Source organism: Phascolarctos cinereus, unplaced genomic scaffold (assembly GCF_003287225.1).
Source record: "Phascolarctos cinereus isolate Bilbo 61053 unplaced genomic scaffold, phaCin_HiC Scaffold_5;HRSCAF=322, whole genome shotgun sequence".
NCBI classification, from domain to species: Eukaryota; Metazoa; Chordata; class Mammalia; order Diprotodontia; family Phascolarctidae; genus Phascolarctos; species Phascolarctos cinereus.
In genome coordinates this window covers 223,866,898-223,885,941 of record NW_027555958.1, presented here as the reverse complement: position 1 = coordinate 223,885,941, position 19,044 = coordinate 223,866,898, and the positions used below count along the sequence as shown (strand labels likewise).

Genomic DNA, 19,044 nt, shown 5'->3' with positions numbered 1-19,044 from the left:
GATTATTTTTGGTTATTATCTTGCTTCTTTCTCTTCCAGAATATCATATTCTAAGCCCTCTATTTCTTTAATGTGGAAGTTGCTAAATCTTGTGTGATCCTGACTGTGGCTCACAGTACTTGAATTGTATATTTTTTCCTTGACCTGGGAATTCTGGAATTTGACTATGATATTTCTGGGAGTTTTCATTTTGGGATCTCTTTCAGGAAGTGATAGCAATGGATTCTTTCAATTTCTATTTTATCCTTTGGATCTAGAATTCTAGGGTAGTTTTCCTTCTTAATTTCTTGAAATTTAATGTCTAGGCTCTTTTATTGATCATGGCTTTCAGGTAATCCAGTAATTATTAAATTATCTCTCTTGGATCTATTTTTCAGGTCACTTGTTTTTCCAGTGAGATAGTTGACATTTTCTTCTTTTTTTCTTCTTTTGACTTTATTGTTCCTTCCCCCCTTTTATTTATTTGTTTGTTTGTTTTTAGTTTTCAACATTAACTTTTATAAGATTTTGAGTACTAAATTTTCCTTCCCCCCCCCACTGCCCCCTCCCCAAGATGGTATGCCATCTGATATAGGCTATACATGCATAATCATATTAAACATAATTCCACATTACTCATGTTGTGAAAGAAAAGTCAGATCAAAAAGAAAATCCATGAGGAAGAAAAAACAAAAAAAAACAACAAAAGAAAGAGAAAATAGTATGCCTTGATCTGCGTTCAGATTCCATAGTTCTTTATCTGAATGTGGATAGCATTTTCCATCATGAGTCTTTTGGAATTGTCTTAGATTATTGCATTCATTGCTCAGGAGTGCTAAGTGTAACAAAATTTGTCATTGCACAGTGTTGTTTTTACTGTGTACAATGTTCTCCTGGTTCTACTCGTTTCATTCAACATCAGTTCCTGCAAGCCTTTCCAGGTTTTTCTGAAGTTTGCCTGCTTACCATTTCTTATGACACAATAGTGTTACTTTATATTCACATACTACAACTTGTTCAGGCATTCCCCAGCTGATGGGTATCCCCTCAATTTCATTTGTTTGCCATCACAAAAAGAGCTACAATAAATATTTTTGTACATGTGGGTCCTTTTCCCTTTTTTATGGTCTCTTTGGGATATAGACCTAGTAGTGGTATTGCTGAATCAAAAGGTATGCACAGTTTTTATAACCTTTTGGGCATAGTTCTAAGTTGTTCTCCAAAATGGTTGGATCAGTTTACAACTCCAACATTTATCATTTTCCTCTTTTGTCATGTTCCTAATCTGATGGGTGTGATGTGGTACCTCAGAGATCTTTTCATTTGCATTTCTCTGATCAATAGTGATTCAGAGCATTTTTTCATATGACTATATGTGGTTTTAATTACTTCTTCTGAAAACTGCCTGTTCATATCCTTTGACCTTTTATCAGTTGGGGTATTTTATTATTTTTTGATGTCTCATGGAGTCTTTAGCTTCTACTTGCTGAATTATAATTTTTAATTTTCTAGTTTTTATTTAATCTGATTTAGAATTTTAATAACTTTAAATTTTAAGGCATTATTTTCTTCAGTGAGCTTTATACCTCTTTTTCTACATATGCCCAATTCTGACTTTTAATGAGTTCTTTTCTTATGTGAGTTTTTGTATCTCTTTTTCCATTTGGCCTATTCTCTTTTTTAAAGAGTTATTTTATTTAGTGAATTTTTGTGTCTCTTTTACCATTAGGTCAGCACTCTTTTTTTAGGGCCTCTTTTACCAAGCTGTTCATTCTTTTCATAATTTTGTTTTTCAATTTTTCCTCTACCATTCATTGTTTCTGGGAATTCTTATTGGACATGTTTCCATTTTACATTCTCCTGCCCCTGCCTTTTGAGACTTTGTAGTCATCTTTGTTGTCATCTTCTGAGTTTGTATCTTGGCCCTCTCTGCCACCTTAGTAGCTTTTTATGGTGAAGTTTGTTTGTTTGTTTGTTTTTTGCTTATTTTTCCAGCCTATTTCTTGACTTTAAACTTTATGTTAATGTTGGGCTCTGTCCATTTTGGAGTTAGGAGGTACTGTGTGAAGATTCAGGATTTTTCGTGCTGCTATTTTCAGAGCTAGATCTAGGAGTCTTCAAGTTTTTGGTGTTTCCAAGATGGTTTGATCTGAATAGAGGTGTGGTCATTGCTTTCCTGGTCTGTGCTCTGGTTTTTATCCAAGGGCCTTTGCTTCTTTCTACCTGCAAGCTCTAGCACTCCTCTTGGCCCAAGAACTCTTACCAGGTACCCTGTTTTCCTGTGCCCACAAGTCCTAGTATTCTCTCTGCCTTCGAACTGCAACCAATGCCCCTATTCCCTTGTGATGAACCATAAGCCCTCCTCTCCTTTCTGGAAATATAACCCAGATCTGTGGTCAATAAAGGTGCCAAAACAACACCAGCTAAACCTAATGCCAATGAAGGGTCCCTGTAATTTCTTTGTCACCAGTTGTCTGACCCCCATTCGTCTCTGGCCTGAGTGCTTCAGTCTCTGGTGCTTCTGCTGAGTGAGTTCCAGGCCAGCCCCTGCCCCAGTGTCACAATCTTTCCTACAGTCTCTTATGATGTCTTAGGCTGGAAAAATGTCTTACCCTGACATTCTATTGGCTTTGCCACTCAAAATTCAATTTGAGGATAGTGGTTCCCTTGGCCGAAATCTTGAAATCTTGAAAAAGAATGACAGATTTTGTGGGGAAGATAATGAATTATTTTTTAGATATGTTAAGTTTTAGATATCTATAGGACATTTAGTTAGAAGAAGAGAGAGACCTTAACTGCATTATTAATCTAGGAATCATCTGCATAGAGATGATAATTTAACCCTATGGGTGGTAATGAGATTACTAGCAAAGGGAATATAGAGAAGAGGGATTAGAGCAGAGTTATGATGATATACTCACAGGTAAGGGGTTGAGCATGGATAATGAATTACAAGGAAAAACTAAATAGATAAGATCTAGGTAAGCTAAAAGACAAAAAGTAAAACAGTTCCTGAAATCAAGAAGCTTAGATTTTATCAGATGTATAAGTACACAAAATCATTAAAAGAGGAAAATGAGCAATAGTATCCTCCTGTGGTACTCTGCAGAATTGACTTTAGGATTTACTTTTGTGGTGGTTCAGTGGCAAATCCAAACTTGAGTAATGATTATAGCTAGCATTTATATGGCATTTTAATGTTTACAAGGCACTTTACAAATAGCTATCAACTTGGCCAACATTTTTACCACCTTGTTTGATTTTTAAATCAACTTATTTGTGCTGTCTCATACAGATGCCTTAATTAACTAGTATTTCATCAGTTTCGAAATATTTATTAAGTACTTAACTTTATCTGAGGCATTGTGCTAAGCTCTGAGTATATAAAGAATGGCAAGATCATTGGTCTCTGCCTTAAAGGAGCTCTCGTTCTAATTGGGAAGATAACATGCAAACAACTACATACAGACAAGAGATATACAAAGTAGATGAAAGGTAATCTCAGTGGGATGGCACCAGTAGTGGAGATAGAAGGACCAGGAAAGTTCTTCTGTGGAAAATTGGACTTCAGCTAAGTCTTAAAGTAACCCAGAGAAACTTGAGAAACAAAGAAAGGTGAGGAGGGAGAGCATTTCATGAATAGGGGAAAGGCAGTAAAATGACAAGGAGTTGGGAAGATGGAATATCATTCTCTCAAAATGAATGAATGAATAAATAAATAAATATATATGTATGTATGTTTGTGTGTATATGTATGTATATGTATGTATGTATGTAAACACACACACTATATAATTTTTTCCTCAATTACATGTTAAAACAATTTTTTAAAAGTTTCAAATTCTATCCCTTCTTCCATACCCGCTCCTTGAGAAGGTAAGCAGTCAGATATAGGTTATATTTGTTCAATCATGTAAAACATTGGAATATTATTCTTGAGGAACTTCAAGTAGGGGTTAGAATAGCTAGATCATGGTTTGGTCATTTTAAGTTATGTCTGACTTTTTGTGACCCTATTTGAAGTCTTCTTGGCAAAGATACTGGAGTGGTTTGCCATTTCCTTCTCCAGCTCATTTCACAGATGAGGAAACTGAGGCAAACAGGGTTGCCCAGGGTTAGGTGAGGCCAGATTTGAACTCATGAAGATGAGTCTTTCTGACTCCAGACCTCTTAGTCCACTGTACCACCTAGCTACGTGATTATACAATACTTAGAAGCATAAGGTATAAGAAGACTGCAAAGTTTAGGAAAGAGCTATAAAACTTTAAAAATTCCACATGGAATAAATGAAGCATGTAAGTGTTTACTATATTCAAAGTACAGGAGGTACAAATAAAATAGTAAAAGCGTCTCTGCTGTCATATTCTAATGGGGTAGACCATTCATAAGGCTTAAACATTTAAAATGCAAATGCATGATTAAGACAACACGTTGACAAATTCATTTATATGGCCATCTACTTATGAGGCATTTTGCAATCTTTATGGTAGATTAAGTTTTAGACCATAGGGTGGCAGTGATTATCAGTGAGTGGGGGAAGGAGAGCAAGATTTGGAATATGACACACACATCAAATTTTCGACTACCTCACTTTGTCCAAGGAATTGCCTGGGTATTTTTGTAAGCAATAATAGGTATGGTGGGGAAAGAAATTTCCTGCACAGTAATACACTGTTGTAGTTTCAAATGATTGTTGTACTTGGACTCATTGCACCCTTGACTTCTTCATCCTTTTCCCTATATGCAACTACCCATTTTCTCATTCCTGTCCTTCTTAATCCTCCCCCACAAATATCAGGCTCCATATCTATATACCCCTATTCCTAAGTTCTCTGGATTTCTAGCTTCATAATTAACAAACTTGCTTTCATCTTGACCCTTTTCCTTTCTCATTCTTTCAATTTTCTAACATTGACTGATACCTAGATCCCTCCTGGTGGTTATTTTAGTTGTGGTTGCACTTTCATAATCTCGATTCACTGGTCCTAGAGGGGGACTCAAAAATATCCCTTGATCTCCATTGCAACTTCCATTTTCTCCCGCTATCACCATCATTCAGTAATTTCTCTGCTGATATTGATGCTATTCGTGTCAATGATATATATTCTGATGTCCATTATCTACCTTACCTCTAGGACATTTCTCTTCCACCATTACTTTAACGTCTGGCTCAGTCTTTTTACTCAAATTCTTCCCTTCATTAGGACATTACACCTGCATACTGATACTCCCTCAAATACCTTAACTTCCCAGTTCCCATGATCTATTTCTTTATTCTATCTTAGCTACCCATTGGTATGGTCATACCCTTGATCTTAACATCACTCACAGGTGCTATCCTTACATAGTCATATACTCTGGTATTTCTATAAGTGATCATAACTTTTTATCATTCCATGTTTACCTTATGATCCCTAACCCTTTTCTTAATTTTTACTGTGACTCACAATTTCTTCAGCTCTCAATTCTTTTCCAGATCATCACTCTGCGCTGGCTACATCTCCTCCCTTCCCTATCTTAATGCCTGAATCAGTTCAATTATTCTCGTTCTCTCTCTCTCTTATGTTTTTTAACTTGACACATAATTTCATTGGTTGTAGAAGACTCCCTGTAGGGAAGCTCATTTACCTCTAAAAATCACAACTCTGCCGTTGAGCTGCAATTTAAGAGTCTTAGTTGCCTGTGGCACTGAGAGTTATGTAGCTATCCCCGGGTTATACAGCCAGTATGTATCAAAAGCTAGATTTGGGGCCCAGCTCTTCTTTTTTTTTAAATTTTATTAATTTATTTTAATTTATCAACAATCACTTCCATATGCTTTTGAGTTGAAAATTTTTCTCCTCCTTCCTTCCCCCCCCCACCCTCCCCAAGACGGCACACAATCTGATATAGGCTTTACATTTACATACCCCTGATATATATTTTCACATTAGTGAAGTTGTAAGTAAAAATTAAAACCAATAGGAGGAACCATCAGAAAGATGAAACAAAACTGAACAGGAGGTAAAAATAGGTGATAGCGATTCGACTTCCATAGTTCTTTCTTTGGATGTGGACAGCATTTTCCATCCCCAGGCCTCTGGAGATGTCTTAGATCTTTGTAATGCTGAGAAGGGTTCAGTTTAACAATCTTAGTCATTGCATAACGTGGCTGTTATTGTGTACAGAGTCCTCTTGGTTCTGCTCACTTCACTCAGCATCAGACTATATAAGTCTTTCCAGGTTTTTCTGAAGTCAGCCTGTTCATCATTTCTTGTAGCACAATAGTATTCCATTACATTCATATACCACAACTTGCTCAGCCATTCCCCAATTGATGGCATCCTCTCAATTTCCAATTCTTTGCCACCACAAAAAGAGCTGCTATGAAGATTTTTGTACATGTGGGTCCTTTTCCCATTTGTTTGATCTCTTTGGGATATAGCCCTAGAAGTGCTATTGCTGGATCAAAGGGTATGCACATTTTTGTAGCCCTTTGGGCATAGTTCAAATTGTTCTCCAAAATGGTTGGATCATTTCACAACTCCACCAACAATGTATTAGTGTTCCAATTTTCCCACATCTTCACCAACATTTATCATTTTCCTGTTTTGTCATGTTGGCCAATCTGATAGGTGTGATGTAGTACCTCAGAGTTGTTTTGATTTGCATTTCTCTAATCAATAATGATTTAGAGCATTTTTTCATATGACTATAGATGGCTTTAATTTCTTCATCTGAGAACTGTCTGTTCATATCCTTTGACCATTTATCAATTGGGGAATGGCTTGTGTTCTTATAAATTTGTCTTAATTCTCTATATATTTTAGAAATGAGGCCTTTATCAGAGAGACTGGTTGTAAAAATTCTTTCCCAATTTTCTACCTTCCTTCTAATCTTAGTTGCATTGGCTTTGTGCAAAAACTTTTCAATTTAATGTAATCAAAATTATCCATTTTGCTTTTCATAATGTTCTCTATCTCCTGTTTGGTCATGAATTCTTCTGTTCTCCATAGATCTGATAGGTAAACTATTCCTTGCCTCTCCCAGTTTGCTTATGGTATCAGCCTTTATATCTTAAGTCATGAACCCATTTTGACTTTATTTTGGTATATGGTGTGAGATTTGGGTCTCTGCCTAGTTTCTGCCATACTCTTTTCTAGTTTTCCCAGCAGTTTTTTTCAAAGAGTGGGTTCTTATCCCAGAAGCTGGGGTCTTTGGGTTTATCAAATAATAGATTACTATAGTCATTGACTACTGTGTCTTGCATATTTAACCTATTCCACTGATCCACCTCCCTGTTTCTTAGCCAGTACCAACAGTTTTGATGATGGGGCCCAGCTCTTCTTGACTCCAAGGCAAGCCGTCCATCCTCTATGCCTTGTTGTTTCTTAATGTATCATATATCTCACGAATTTTCTCTCCTTTTAAAATTCACTGATATGTCAGTGTCTGAGAAACAGAAATAAAAACTGAGATAGATGATTAATTTCACTTCTTTAGTCAGACCATCATCCCACTTGAGTGAAATGCCAGATACTGAAATCTGTATTCTGGAGGACAACAGGAAATGCTCATAAAACTTTTTTGAAGGGTAAGGAGAGAAGGAATTGTCAAATGGGCCAGAATTGGCATGGAGCAAAGGGATTTTTGTCCATGATTTTTGTAGGTTGTTTTTTGTTTTTGTTTTTGTTTTTTTTTTTAGTTTAGTGAAGCACCTATGAAAATAGGTCTGCTACTTAAGGGCTTCAGGAGATTTGTGAAGACCTAACAGAAATCTGGCCTTTTGCTTTAAACTTTTTATAAAGCATTCTTGAAGCATTTATTTTGAATCAAAACTTTAGTTCCATTTTTAATTTAATTATTGCTATGATATTATGAAACCTACATATTTTTAAGTATAGATTATATTTACTTCATGCTAGAGGTAAGATGCTGCCAGTTATTATTAGGATTCTTACCCTAGCTGAAATCTCATTGATATTTTAAGAAATGCTGTTATCTTCTCAATAGATGAAGTAGTACTTGGGAATTTTAAAAACTCAGAATGCTGTGAGTAATAGCATTTTTGCTCCACTATTCTCATGGTTGTTGACCTGAAAGTAACAAGGTCTCATTTCGATTCTGCTCTTTCTTATGTTTCTTTGTTTATAATCCCTAATAATAACTTTTGAAAGCGTTAACTGATTTTTGACCAGGGATAAAATTGTCCAGGTGGCAGGCTCTCACTGTGCCTTTTTTGTTGTTGTTGTTAATTTTTAGGAGCTCTCCAGTTGAGCAAGCTTGTCTCTCCTTTCATCACCATCTTATCTTCCCTTTTTGTGTCTCCCCCCCCTTTGCTAATATAGTTCTGACAATAGGTAGAGTTATTCAGACTTTTTATTTAAAAGGCCATGAACTAATATGTTTTTTACTAATTTATTTTAACAGAAACCAAAGAAGCCACCACTCCCTTCCAAGGGTCCAGGTATGTAAAAACATATTATTCTGTTCAGCTTACATAGTATGAAACATCAAAGGGATAGGATATGAATTTAATAAAAATGTTATTATTTCTGTTCTTGCCATTAAAATGGCATGTTCTCTAGCAGAATCAATGAATAGTCAAAAAATATGTAGAAAATTTAAGAGTTTTAGTTAGATACTTTCAAAATTTGTCTGATCCTCTGCCACCATCAGGCTTTCTTCACTGCAGGTGTTGTTTCTTGGTGATGGACGGTGATGCTTCTGAAGTCTAGTGGTGCATGTTCTTTGCCTCATGGCATTTAGCTTATAATACTTTGTCTTATATCTTTAATGTTTAGGTCTTTAATAGTTACAAAGAAGATACCAAACAGAATACGAACTAGTACTAGGCTTATCTTCTATTTGTCCAGGAACAATGTTATCATGAAAATGAAATTTTTTTTCTGTGGTCTCTAGCCCTGCCTTTGTGCTCATATTTCTTTCTCAATGACATCTTGTCCATCCTCTCCTACCCCCCTCCCCACTCCCCTTTAGACATTCTACCTCTTCTAACAAAACAAGAAAATATTGTGCTTTAAATTTCCAAACTTGTCCAGGTAACATAAGCCATGGTATTTGTGTGTATTTCTCTTTTCCTTCTTTTCTTTCTTCCCTCTTCACATAGAGTATCACATACCCTTACCTACCTGTGCTCTGCCCACAGGGAATGTAAATTTTAATCACTGAACCTTTTTTTGTCTTGTTTTGTTTTGTTTCTCTTAAAGACCAGCCTTAACCCTAAATCATTCTGGTCCCAGACTAAACCCTACTTGGTCACTGTTTGGGCCCTGATGGTTTCAGAATGAACATAAATAATAATTGTTTCTGTTGTGGCCAGAAACCCTGAGGGTCCCCTCCCAGATCTGCTTTTTTTTAATTATTATTATTATTATTAAAGAGGCCATTCTTTGCCTCATTTTTAAAAAATTAAACCTTGATCACTGCAAATGGGTGGTGCCTCAGTCAAACTGAGACCTGTTAAAAGATCTTAGCTTAAAAGGGCAAGGGTCTCCCATTGCATCTTGGGCCATCTCCAGTTGTCTTGATTCATATGTGGCCACTGGACTCAGATGGCCCTGGAGGAAAAAGTGAGGCTGGTGACTGTGAACAGCCCTCCCTCACTTAAATCCAATTCACTTGCATGTCATGGCATCACCTCCCTGATGTCATGGTCCTCTTTGAGAATGAAGGATGAACAGTAGCAAATATTATAGTAGAGAGAACACTGAATTTGGCTAATGGACCTAGGTTTCAATTTCAGCTCTGCTACTTAGTAATACTTATAAAACATACAGAGTGCTTTAAGGGTATATAAAGCACTTTTCTCATGACAATCCCATAAAGTTGGTGATACTGTTACCACCGTTTTACAGAGGAGAAAACTGAGATTTTGGGAGGTTAAGTGCCTTCTCCATGGTCACGCGTCTTTTAAGTGTCTTTAAGAACTAGATATCTAACACACATTTCCTGATTTCAGGTCCTGTGTTCTATGTGCTGTGCCATATAACCTACATGATTTTTGACAAATCAGTTCACCTCTGGGCCTCTGTTTCCTTCTCTGTGAAATCAGTGGATTGGACTGTGTGACCTCCAGTTCTAAGTTACTATGATCTGTAAATGTTCAGCGATAAGATATATTTCCTTTTACAGAAATTTCAGATAGCCAATAGGTGGAGGATGATTCCTTTGGAACTGGAACCTTTTCCTCATCCTTAAAATCATATTGTGTTGAATAGGCTAGCCTACTAGATATGGAATCATAGAAATAAAGAGGTAGATAGGACTTTTGGGCCAGCTGCATGGCACAGTGGATAGAATGCTGTATCTGGAAGACCTGAGTTCAAATCTGGCCTAAGATACTTAATAGCTCTGTGACCCTGGACATGTCAGTTAACCCTGTTTGCCTTAATTCTTCATCTGTAAAATGAGCTGGAAAAGGAAATGGCAAACCACTCCAGTATCTTTGCCAAGAAAACTCCAAATGGGGTCACAAAGAATTGGACACAACTGAAAATGACTAAACACAACAAAAACTTTTAAGGTAATTTAGTTGATTTACTTTATTTTGCCATGAGTGCCTTGCAAGGTCAGAAGGGATGGTAGTCTTTCTGCTCCCCAAATGCCAAGACATTTCTTTGTGGAAGAGGAACTCTTGTTGTATCCCATTTCTTAAGAGTTAATGGGAATGAGGAGTAAATGTTGCAGCGTAGGAACTTGGAAATCCTCATCAAGCTTAAACATAGATCTTCTAGACTCTCAAGTCTTTTCCTTCAGCCTTGCACTAAGACTTCCATTTGCCAATTATATGTAGTCCAGTCTTTGTGTTCTTTGTTCCATCACTACTTTTAGCCTGGATCTGTCTCCACTAGCTATCATCCTTGTAGCATTGGTGATGAAGCCTAAGCTAATGATAAACTTGGATGGGCTTGTTGGTTCTCATGAGGGGCATGGGAGGTATGGGAAGATAGGCTTGAATAAAGCCAAGAACAGAGAAGGTATAGAGAAAGTAAGACCTGGGTAGTTAACAAGTATTGGGGAGGATGCCAGTCAGAAAAGAGAAATCCAGGAAATAAGGAAAGTCAGAATAGAAAAGGGAAAGAACTAATGATATGACGCACAGGCAGAAGATAGGAAATCTCAGCTCCGAGTCATATAAGGTGAAGAGGAACATGAAGTTACAACTAAAGATGAGCCTGCCTTAAAACACACACGTCATTCTCTTTAGTTTCTATTTTTCTCAATCTTTAGGATTTGTTTTCTCATGCAACAAACAAGCTATTTGGTGACATTGTAGAGAAAGCACCTGAATTTAAGATAGAGGGCCTAGAGTTTATAGTTAAGAACTGGCAAAGAAAAAGAGACAGATCAAGACCACTTGGCTGTTTATTTAGACTCTTCCTCCCTATGTATTTTTTCTTAATATAGCTGGCATAAATTTTAGATCCCATCCTCAGTTTGTGTGCTTAAAAACTTGATTTTAGTAGTTGTTTATCCAGAGCTGACGAGGCTCTGTAGAACTAAGCACAATTACCAAACTTAATAGAAATTCATGTATAAGTCAGAATGCTAACTTATTAATTTACAGTATAAAATTAGGTACTTTGTTTCTAAAACAAGGTATTTAGACTAGATGGTCTTTGAGTCACCTAATCCTGTAATACTATGAACTAGTTAAAAAGGGGAGAAATGGTTTTATAAACTAGGCTTCTAGAGTCTAAGGAAATAGAAATGATTGCCATAGTTGGTTTTGAATGCAAGCCATATTCTGGAAATCTTTGATACATTATATGAATATTGGTTATTCTACCTTTTCAATCACATTGTCTCAGGGCAGCTACATCTGATCTTCTTTATAGCAATGATTAATAAGACCAAAGTTAACCCATTAATTTACAGTTAAAAAAACTGAGTGCATAGAGATGAACTCTTCAGAAGGTTCTTGTGTGCCCTAATTAAGTTCTGCCTTCAAATGAATGTTTCTTATAATTGTTGTATATAGTTTATTTCTCGATGGGATATACTGTTTAAGAAATATCATTCCTTATGTTCCCTCTATGTGAACCTCTAATAATATATATGAATAGTGAAAGTCACTTTCGAAGAACAAGTTTTGAATTCAAAATCACTTTCATAGAAACAGAGTGCTAAAAAACTAGAAGAGGGTTTAGTGATCAGCTAGTCCAATGATTTTATTATATGTATTAGGATATTAAGACCCAGAGAGGAAAATGACTTGTTAAATGATAGAGCCAATACTAGATAGAACCCAGGTATTCTGGCTTGTTGGTCCAGTGATATTACCTTATACCCTCTGTCTATCCTTCGTTACTTAAAAGTTCAACTTTCATTTTTCATTACAAAGTATAGAAAGAATTGTTATTATGTTTTACAGTTATAAAAGCCAGCAAAATGTCAGGTGCTTTTGTTTTTTCTTTTAGCTCCCAAGCCTGATCCTACAGTTTTAGAGAAGAAGTATTTTTCTTCTAGGCTTGAAGAAAAGGGTAAGATTTTGTTTGTTTGTTTTTTTGGCAAAATTACTTCTTCAAGAATGTTTTAATATAATTAATGTGGGAATTTTTGTGATGATTAGGAAAGCTTAAACTAATTTAAGAGAATAAAACACTGATCTAAGTTGTGATACCTCCTATGATTTGGTAGAATCTCTTTTTTGATGATTGTTATAGCAAAAAAAAAATAGTCAGACAACTTAGACTGTTGTTGCCACCTGTGTTACTTGCCTAACCATTCTTCCTAGCCACTAAAACTCTGCCTAGATTCATTTCCCAGTGGTTAGCATATTCCTTTTATTCTTCCTATCCTTGTGATTCCAAATCTCTGATAAAAAAACCCATTTCCCAGCCTCAGCTGTTGGCTCTCTAAGTTCCATCCATTTTAATGCTAATACCCACCCTGATTCCCCAGGTTATTATCACATTCCATATCAGCCTGCCTGTTGTACTGTGTTCGCTCTACAATTAATAAATTTCTTGTTCTTTAAGGACCTCTTCCTTTCTTGGTCTTCCTGTCTTCTGGCAGTCAGTGAGACTTGGATCCCCCTGGGTGGCACAATATCTCTCACCGTGCTTTCTGTTTATTATTTATACCTTCTTTCATACACCCTAAATCTCTGGTCTCGGGGAAGTTGAAATACTCCTTTATTCCTGTTGCCATTTCCCAGGTGCTCCCACTATTGCCATTATTCAGCAGGACCCAGTCCATGTCTTTGGACCTGGTGTATGTTGGTGCCCAGCATATTTCTCTTCCTTTCTTAGTGTATGTCTCATAATCTCCCTTTTACTCTAAAACTCTTCTCTTCATATTAGGCAACTTCATCATACATATCGATGTTCCCTCAAGTTATAACTTCCCAGTTCCTTAGTCTGCTCAACTGTCATGATCTGCTTCTCTATTCTACTTCAACTACACACAAGGATGGTTGTACCCTTGATCTTGCTGTCATCTACAAGTATTCACTTCTGTGTTAAAAACTCTGAAATTCCTTTTTCTGGTCATCTTTTCATCTCTCCCTTGGCCTTAGTACTCCTGAATTTGTTCTTCATCTTCACTGTGATCTACAGTTTCTCCACTCTTCAGTGCTTTCCTGGGCCATCACCCTTGCTTTGACTATACTCCCTTTGATTCCCTATGTTGAACCAGTTCAACACTGATTCTATCCTTTGCTCTTGAATTTCTTGTTCTCTTGTCTGAACCCTAACTCTGGATTACTTTGCCTCCTTTACTGCTGTTTGAATTTGGATGCTGTTGAATGGAACTGGAAGAAGTCGCAAACCTGCCCTGCTTGAGTCCACTACAAAATTATGGTACTGCATCTTAGTTGGGCCTTGCCTTAAATGAGATAGTTCTTCTGTTCCCTAATTTCATCTCTATTCTATGCACCATAGCAGTATCAAACCTTCTTATGCCTCCCATAGCACACCCTCCCTTCCCACCCTGTCCCCAGAATACCTTTTGTAATACCTCACCGAAAAAATTGAAGCCTTTCATCCTGAGTTCTTCTTTCTCCACCTCTTCTCATTAAAATCATTTTCTCTCTCTCTCTTCCTTACCTTAATCTCTGATGAGGAGATGGCTTAATCCTTGATCCTATCCCTTTCTGTCTTTTTCAGATTGCACGTACTGTCATTTCTTTCCTTATGTTCTGGTTCTTTTCCTTGCTGCCTGCAACACACTCTATTTTCCTCCATTCCTTGAAAAAGCCCTCATTAGATCTTACCATCCTAGTCATTGTCATCTTATATCTCTTCCTCTTCTTAGTTAAACTTCCCCTACTCTTTCTTTTAGAACGTCTGTAGTGTCTTTGACCCTAATTTTATTCAACTGGAAGTACTTTCTCACAAGTTACTACTGATCTCCCGATCTCTCTGTAGTGTTTGACACCGCCGATCACCTGTCCTTTTGAATACTATCTCCTCTCTATATTTTTTATGGCAAGCTTCTCTCTTGGTTCTCCCTTTTATTTCTTCGCTGCTGGATCTTTGTCCATGGCATGCCCACTAACCTAGATATCTACCAGGCCTCTGTCTGGTACGTACTCTCTCCCTTGTTGCTCTGGGCTTAAGTTTCACGTAGGTTAGCGAGTACAGTATTTTAGGCTTATGACTGGAACAAAGTGAGATATTCCTAGGCCACATACTTTTTTTTTTAAGTTTTCTTAATGATAGTGTGGGAAAGATATTCAGCAAAGACACAGCTAGTTTAGGTGGACACAGCTGCCCTTGTCATAAAGGGATAGTGAGATTAGAAGGGTGTATTCCTCCATGACAGAAGGAGTTCATCACTTCTAGGGTGTGTCATCTTTTTATGACCTTAGGCAATGGGGAACCTACATCAATAATTCAGCTTTATTTCTCTGGACCTATGTCTCTAAAATGGCCTTCTTGATTTTTTTAAGGGAAAAACTATCCTAACCTACATGAAGGTGTGTGCCTCTTATCACATCCTACCCCCTAGATGATAAGGTCCTAAAAGTCTCCTAGGAGACTTTCTGTTTCTTAAATGGTCTTAGGGCCTTTTCTAGGCAACCATGGCCTTGGGCAAGCAAGAAACCTGGAATGGGAAGCATTGGAGGTAGAAAAGAAAAACCAAAACAGAATCATACCAAGACAAAATATAACAAAACTAGTATAGGCAACACTAGAGAAGAATTGGTATAGGTAGAAGAAAAAAAAACAGAAATAGCTTTCTGCCTTCTCCTCCCTCCTATCCCCCTTCCATATAGGCTCCTGAAGATATGGCTTAAGTGAATATGGAAGATCATGACCAGAATTCCTTGTGTTTGCCCCCCCCAGTTTGGAAAGAACTAAATATTTCTGCCTCGTCATTTGGTTCATGTGAAATGTCAGAGTCACAGCACAGTTTCCTGCATACTCACTGATCATTATCATGGGGTCAGCTATAGTTACCAAGAGGTCATTACCCTTTTGCTTGTGTATCTAGGGCCAGGGTCATTACCAAGACACACTTTGTACCTCTCTAGCTTACTGGCCAGAAACTCCTCCTTCTCAGTCTGCTCCTCATTTCCCCTGGGAGTCCCATTGGAAAAAGGAGAGTGATAACATATCTTTGCCCCTTTACAGGCTTCTACTGACATATTTGCCACTTCTTCTGCCACAGCCTCTGTCTAGTTATATAGAGATGATTTCATCTCCTCCTTCTTGTTAGAAAGCAAGGCATTTCCCAACAATTCAACCATGGCTAAAGGGAAGGTGCAGAAATTATATCCTGTGGTCCTAACTCCAGCAGTGTGGAGGTTTTATCATTTCTATTGAGGATATAATAAATCAGCGGGTTATGATTAGCCTGCTTGTATCACTACAAGTACTTTTTTGATATTGCCCCCCTCAACCATTGCCCATGAGGTTGCTGCAGGGCAAACCATCATCAGAAATGGCCTTAGCAGTCAGTGTGACAACCTTTCTCCCTGTAGTCCACTTTAAGCTGCCAGGTGTCAGTTGCCTTTCCCCATTGGCCACACGGTATATGTGCACTACTTGAATATGTCCCTTGAGGTAACTAGTTTTGGTCAAGCCAGGCCAGGGCTTAGTTTCCTTTTTCTGTTGTGATCATCATCTCATATAGCTAAAATAGCTGTGTAGTGTAGCCAGTATCACCTGAGGATCTCCCATTGTCCCAGCTCACAAGTTCTTACTTCAAGGTTAGAAACATCCATTGTAAGATTACCATTCATTTACCTCTGCTCAAGCAAAGGAACAAAGAAGAGGTAGCCAGAGAACTAAAGGCCTAATTTGCCTAGGCAGCTTATAAGTTTGAAGCTACTTTAACTGCTGCATATTGGAGAAGAGAATTACTTTCTCTCAGTCTCTCATAGGAGATTCCAGTGACAGAGTGTAGTAGGCAGCTAAGTAGTACAGTAAGTGTATAGAGAACTGGACCTGGAGTTAGGAAGACTCGAGTTTAAATTTGACCTCAGACACTTTAATAGCAATTAACTTCTGTCTGGTTCAGTTTCCTCTTCTGTAAAATGGGTGTAATAATAGCATCCAATAACAGCATCTGCCTCCTAAGGGTTGTTGTGGGTTTAAATGAGCTAATATTTTAAAGCACTTTGCAAATTTGTTGAAGTGCTATATAAATGTTAGTTGTTATTGACATGTCACACCTTCTGGAGTGAGAGTGGAAGCTGTCTTTCCTTATAAACTGACTTAGCTATACCTCATCTCCTTAGTGATCTATCTTCAGTAAGCCAAATGGTACATTTGACACCTTTGTCCATATCCCCAATTCTGGAACCTCAGTCATTGTCCCTTCAAAGTACTTCTGCCTTTATATTTTACTAAAGACTTTCAATAAAGTTCATGTAAAATTCCCTCCTAAATGCCATATAAAGTCTTATACAGACCATTCAGCACAGTCAGACAGTCTCCAAATTGATAAGTTTTTAGAGAGGGCCAGGCTTACAAATACAGCCTGGAGATATCACATCTAAATACAAAATTATGCAATTTCAGCCAACAACTTATGTCCATTATTTGCCCCTTTGCCCTAATGGTATGACTTGTAAAGACCAGAGCATGTTCAGCTCCTGTTGACAGTTCATTTTTGTTCTTTATATGATGACGATATTAGCTGTCCAGGACTGTTACCAACATCCAGGGAATGTTAGTAGCATCTTTACTCTCCCTATTCTATCAACACCATGTGCTGTCTACAATGAGAAGCACAGTGCCAGGCTCCCTGTAGTACTAATCACCAGGATTCCCTCTTCTCCTCCTGGGTCTTTCTCCACTTCAGTCCTTCCATACCAGTCATCCTGGCTACTATGAATATTCTTGGTCAGGCCAGATTCAGGCTAGTCTAATGGTTAAGGCTCAGGATTAGAATTAAATGAAAATTTCCAAAACAAGTAACGTTATTTAAAGGAATTGATATCATGAAAGGGATATTCAGTAAAGTTATAGCATGGATTCAGATAGAGTCAGTTCTTTTTGTCTCCATTGGAAGTTAGACCTGGTCAGGAATCATAGTCATGTGTTGTCTCAATTAGCCAATAGGATTCCATGAAGCCTGAGGAACACTTAACTCCTAATAAGCTGGATTTTTTATATCTTAGGTGCACAGTAAACTACATCAATGATTCAGGCCTTATCTGTGAAGCAGCTAAGTCTCTAAAATGGTTTCCTTGCCTTTTGAGGGAGAAACCAGCCTTACCTCCATGTAGTAGATGTTGTTCTTACTATATAGTTATACTTTACGCATAGTGACTTTCTCCATCACAGTTTCAATGTATTGTGTATCTGCAATAAGAAATTAAATGGGAATTTTTTGAGGAGTTCTGCAGAAACCACAAAGTTTAGAAGTTTAGAAAAGTTTAGAAAATCAGAAATGCATAAAATATATGTATATTTTTGTATAATAATATCAAAACCCCATTAAAAAATTCAGACTTCTGGTACAAATAGAGGGCCAAAAAATTTTATTCTGATTTTTCAGATTATGGGGATCTCCGTGATGTGGAAGGGGTTGTGCTTGCTGATCTTATCACCTCCCATAGCTTCGATTATTTCTAAGCAGATAAGGTGTTGCAACTAGACGGCACAGTGGTTAGAGTGCTGGGCCTGGAGTCAGGAAGACTGGTCTTCCTGAGTTCAGATCTGGCCTTAGACACTAAATAGATGTATGATCCTGGCCATGTCACTTAACCTCAGTCCTTATCTGTAAAATGAGCCGGAGAAAGAAATGGCAAACAACCATAGTATCCTTGCCAAGAAAACCCGAAATAGGGTGATGAAAATTAGCACATGCCTGAAAAATGACTGAACAACAAGAAGAGGCAGATAACTTCTAGACCCTGATAACCAGTCCTAGGTTCTCTTCTGATTTCCAGTCCCACATCATATAACTGCCTTTTCAGAGTCATCTCAAACCCATCCTATTCAAAACAATTCATTCTCCTTTTCCCTTAAAACCTACCCTTCTTTTAAACTTCCCAATTGTTGTTGAAGGCACCACCTTCTTTCTAGTCACTCAGGATCATAACCTTGGCGTCATTCCAAACTTCTTATTCTCACTCGACATATCCAGTCACCAAAGGCTTTGTAGGCATTTCTGTTCCAGAATATCTGCTGTATGTTTCCATTTACCCACTCCTGCAGCTACCACTGAAGTTCAGATTGTGATCACCTCTTACCTAGATCAATAAATCATCTGCATTTCCTGCCTCAAGTCTGTCCCAACTCTAACACATTCTCTTTACAGCCACTAAAGAGATTTGCCACTTACAGGCTTAGAACTACTGGCCCTCTCTTAGGCCACCCAGCAGTTTAGTAACTTTGACCAATGTCATACAACCAGTAGGTGTCACAAGTGAGATTTGAATCCTGTTCTTACTGGTTTCAAGGTTAACTATCTACTGTATCATGCTGCCTCTAGTGTTTCTATAGTTGTAAAATGAGTTAAGATTTTAATCACATTGACATATATTTGTTTCAGGAATGAAATCAACACTTCACGGTAGGGATTAGATATTTGATTCATATTTATTTAGCATTATTTTTTATTTGCAGATGACAAAAAATGTTCCATAGTTAAATTTTGATAAGG

General features: G+C 37.5%; 1 protein-coding gene across 1 annotated transcript in view; it reads left to right on the top strand.

The window, feature by feature from the left end:
• CD2AP (CD2 associated protein) overlaps positions 1-19,044 on the top strand; it is a 165,388-nt gene that overhangs the window by 93,678 nt on the left and 52,666 nt on the right. Inside the window, 2 exon segments of the mRNA XM_020993897.2 lie at positions 8,389-8,425; positions 12,402-12,464. Of these exon segments, the coding sequence (XP_020849556.1) occupies positions 8,389-8,425; positions 12,402-12,464 (100 nt within the window).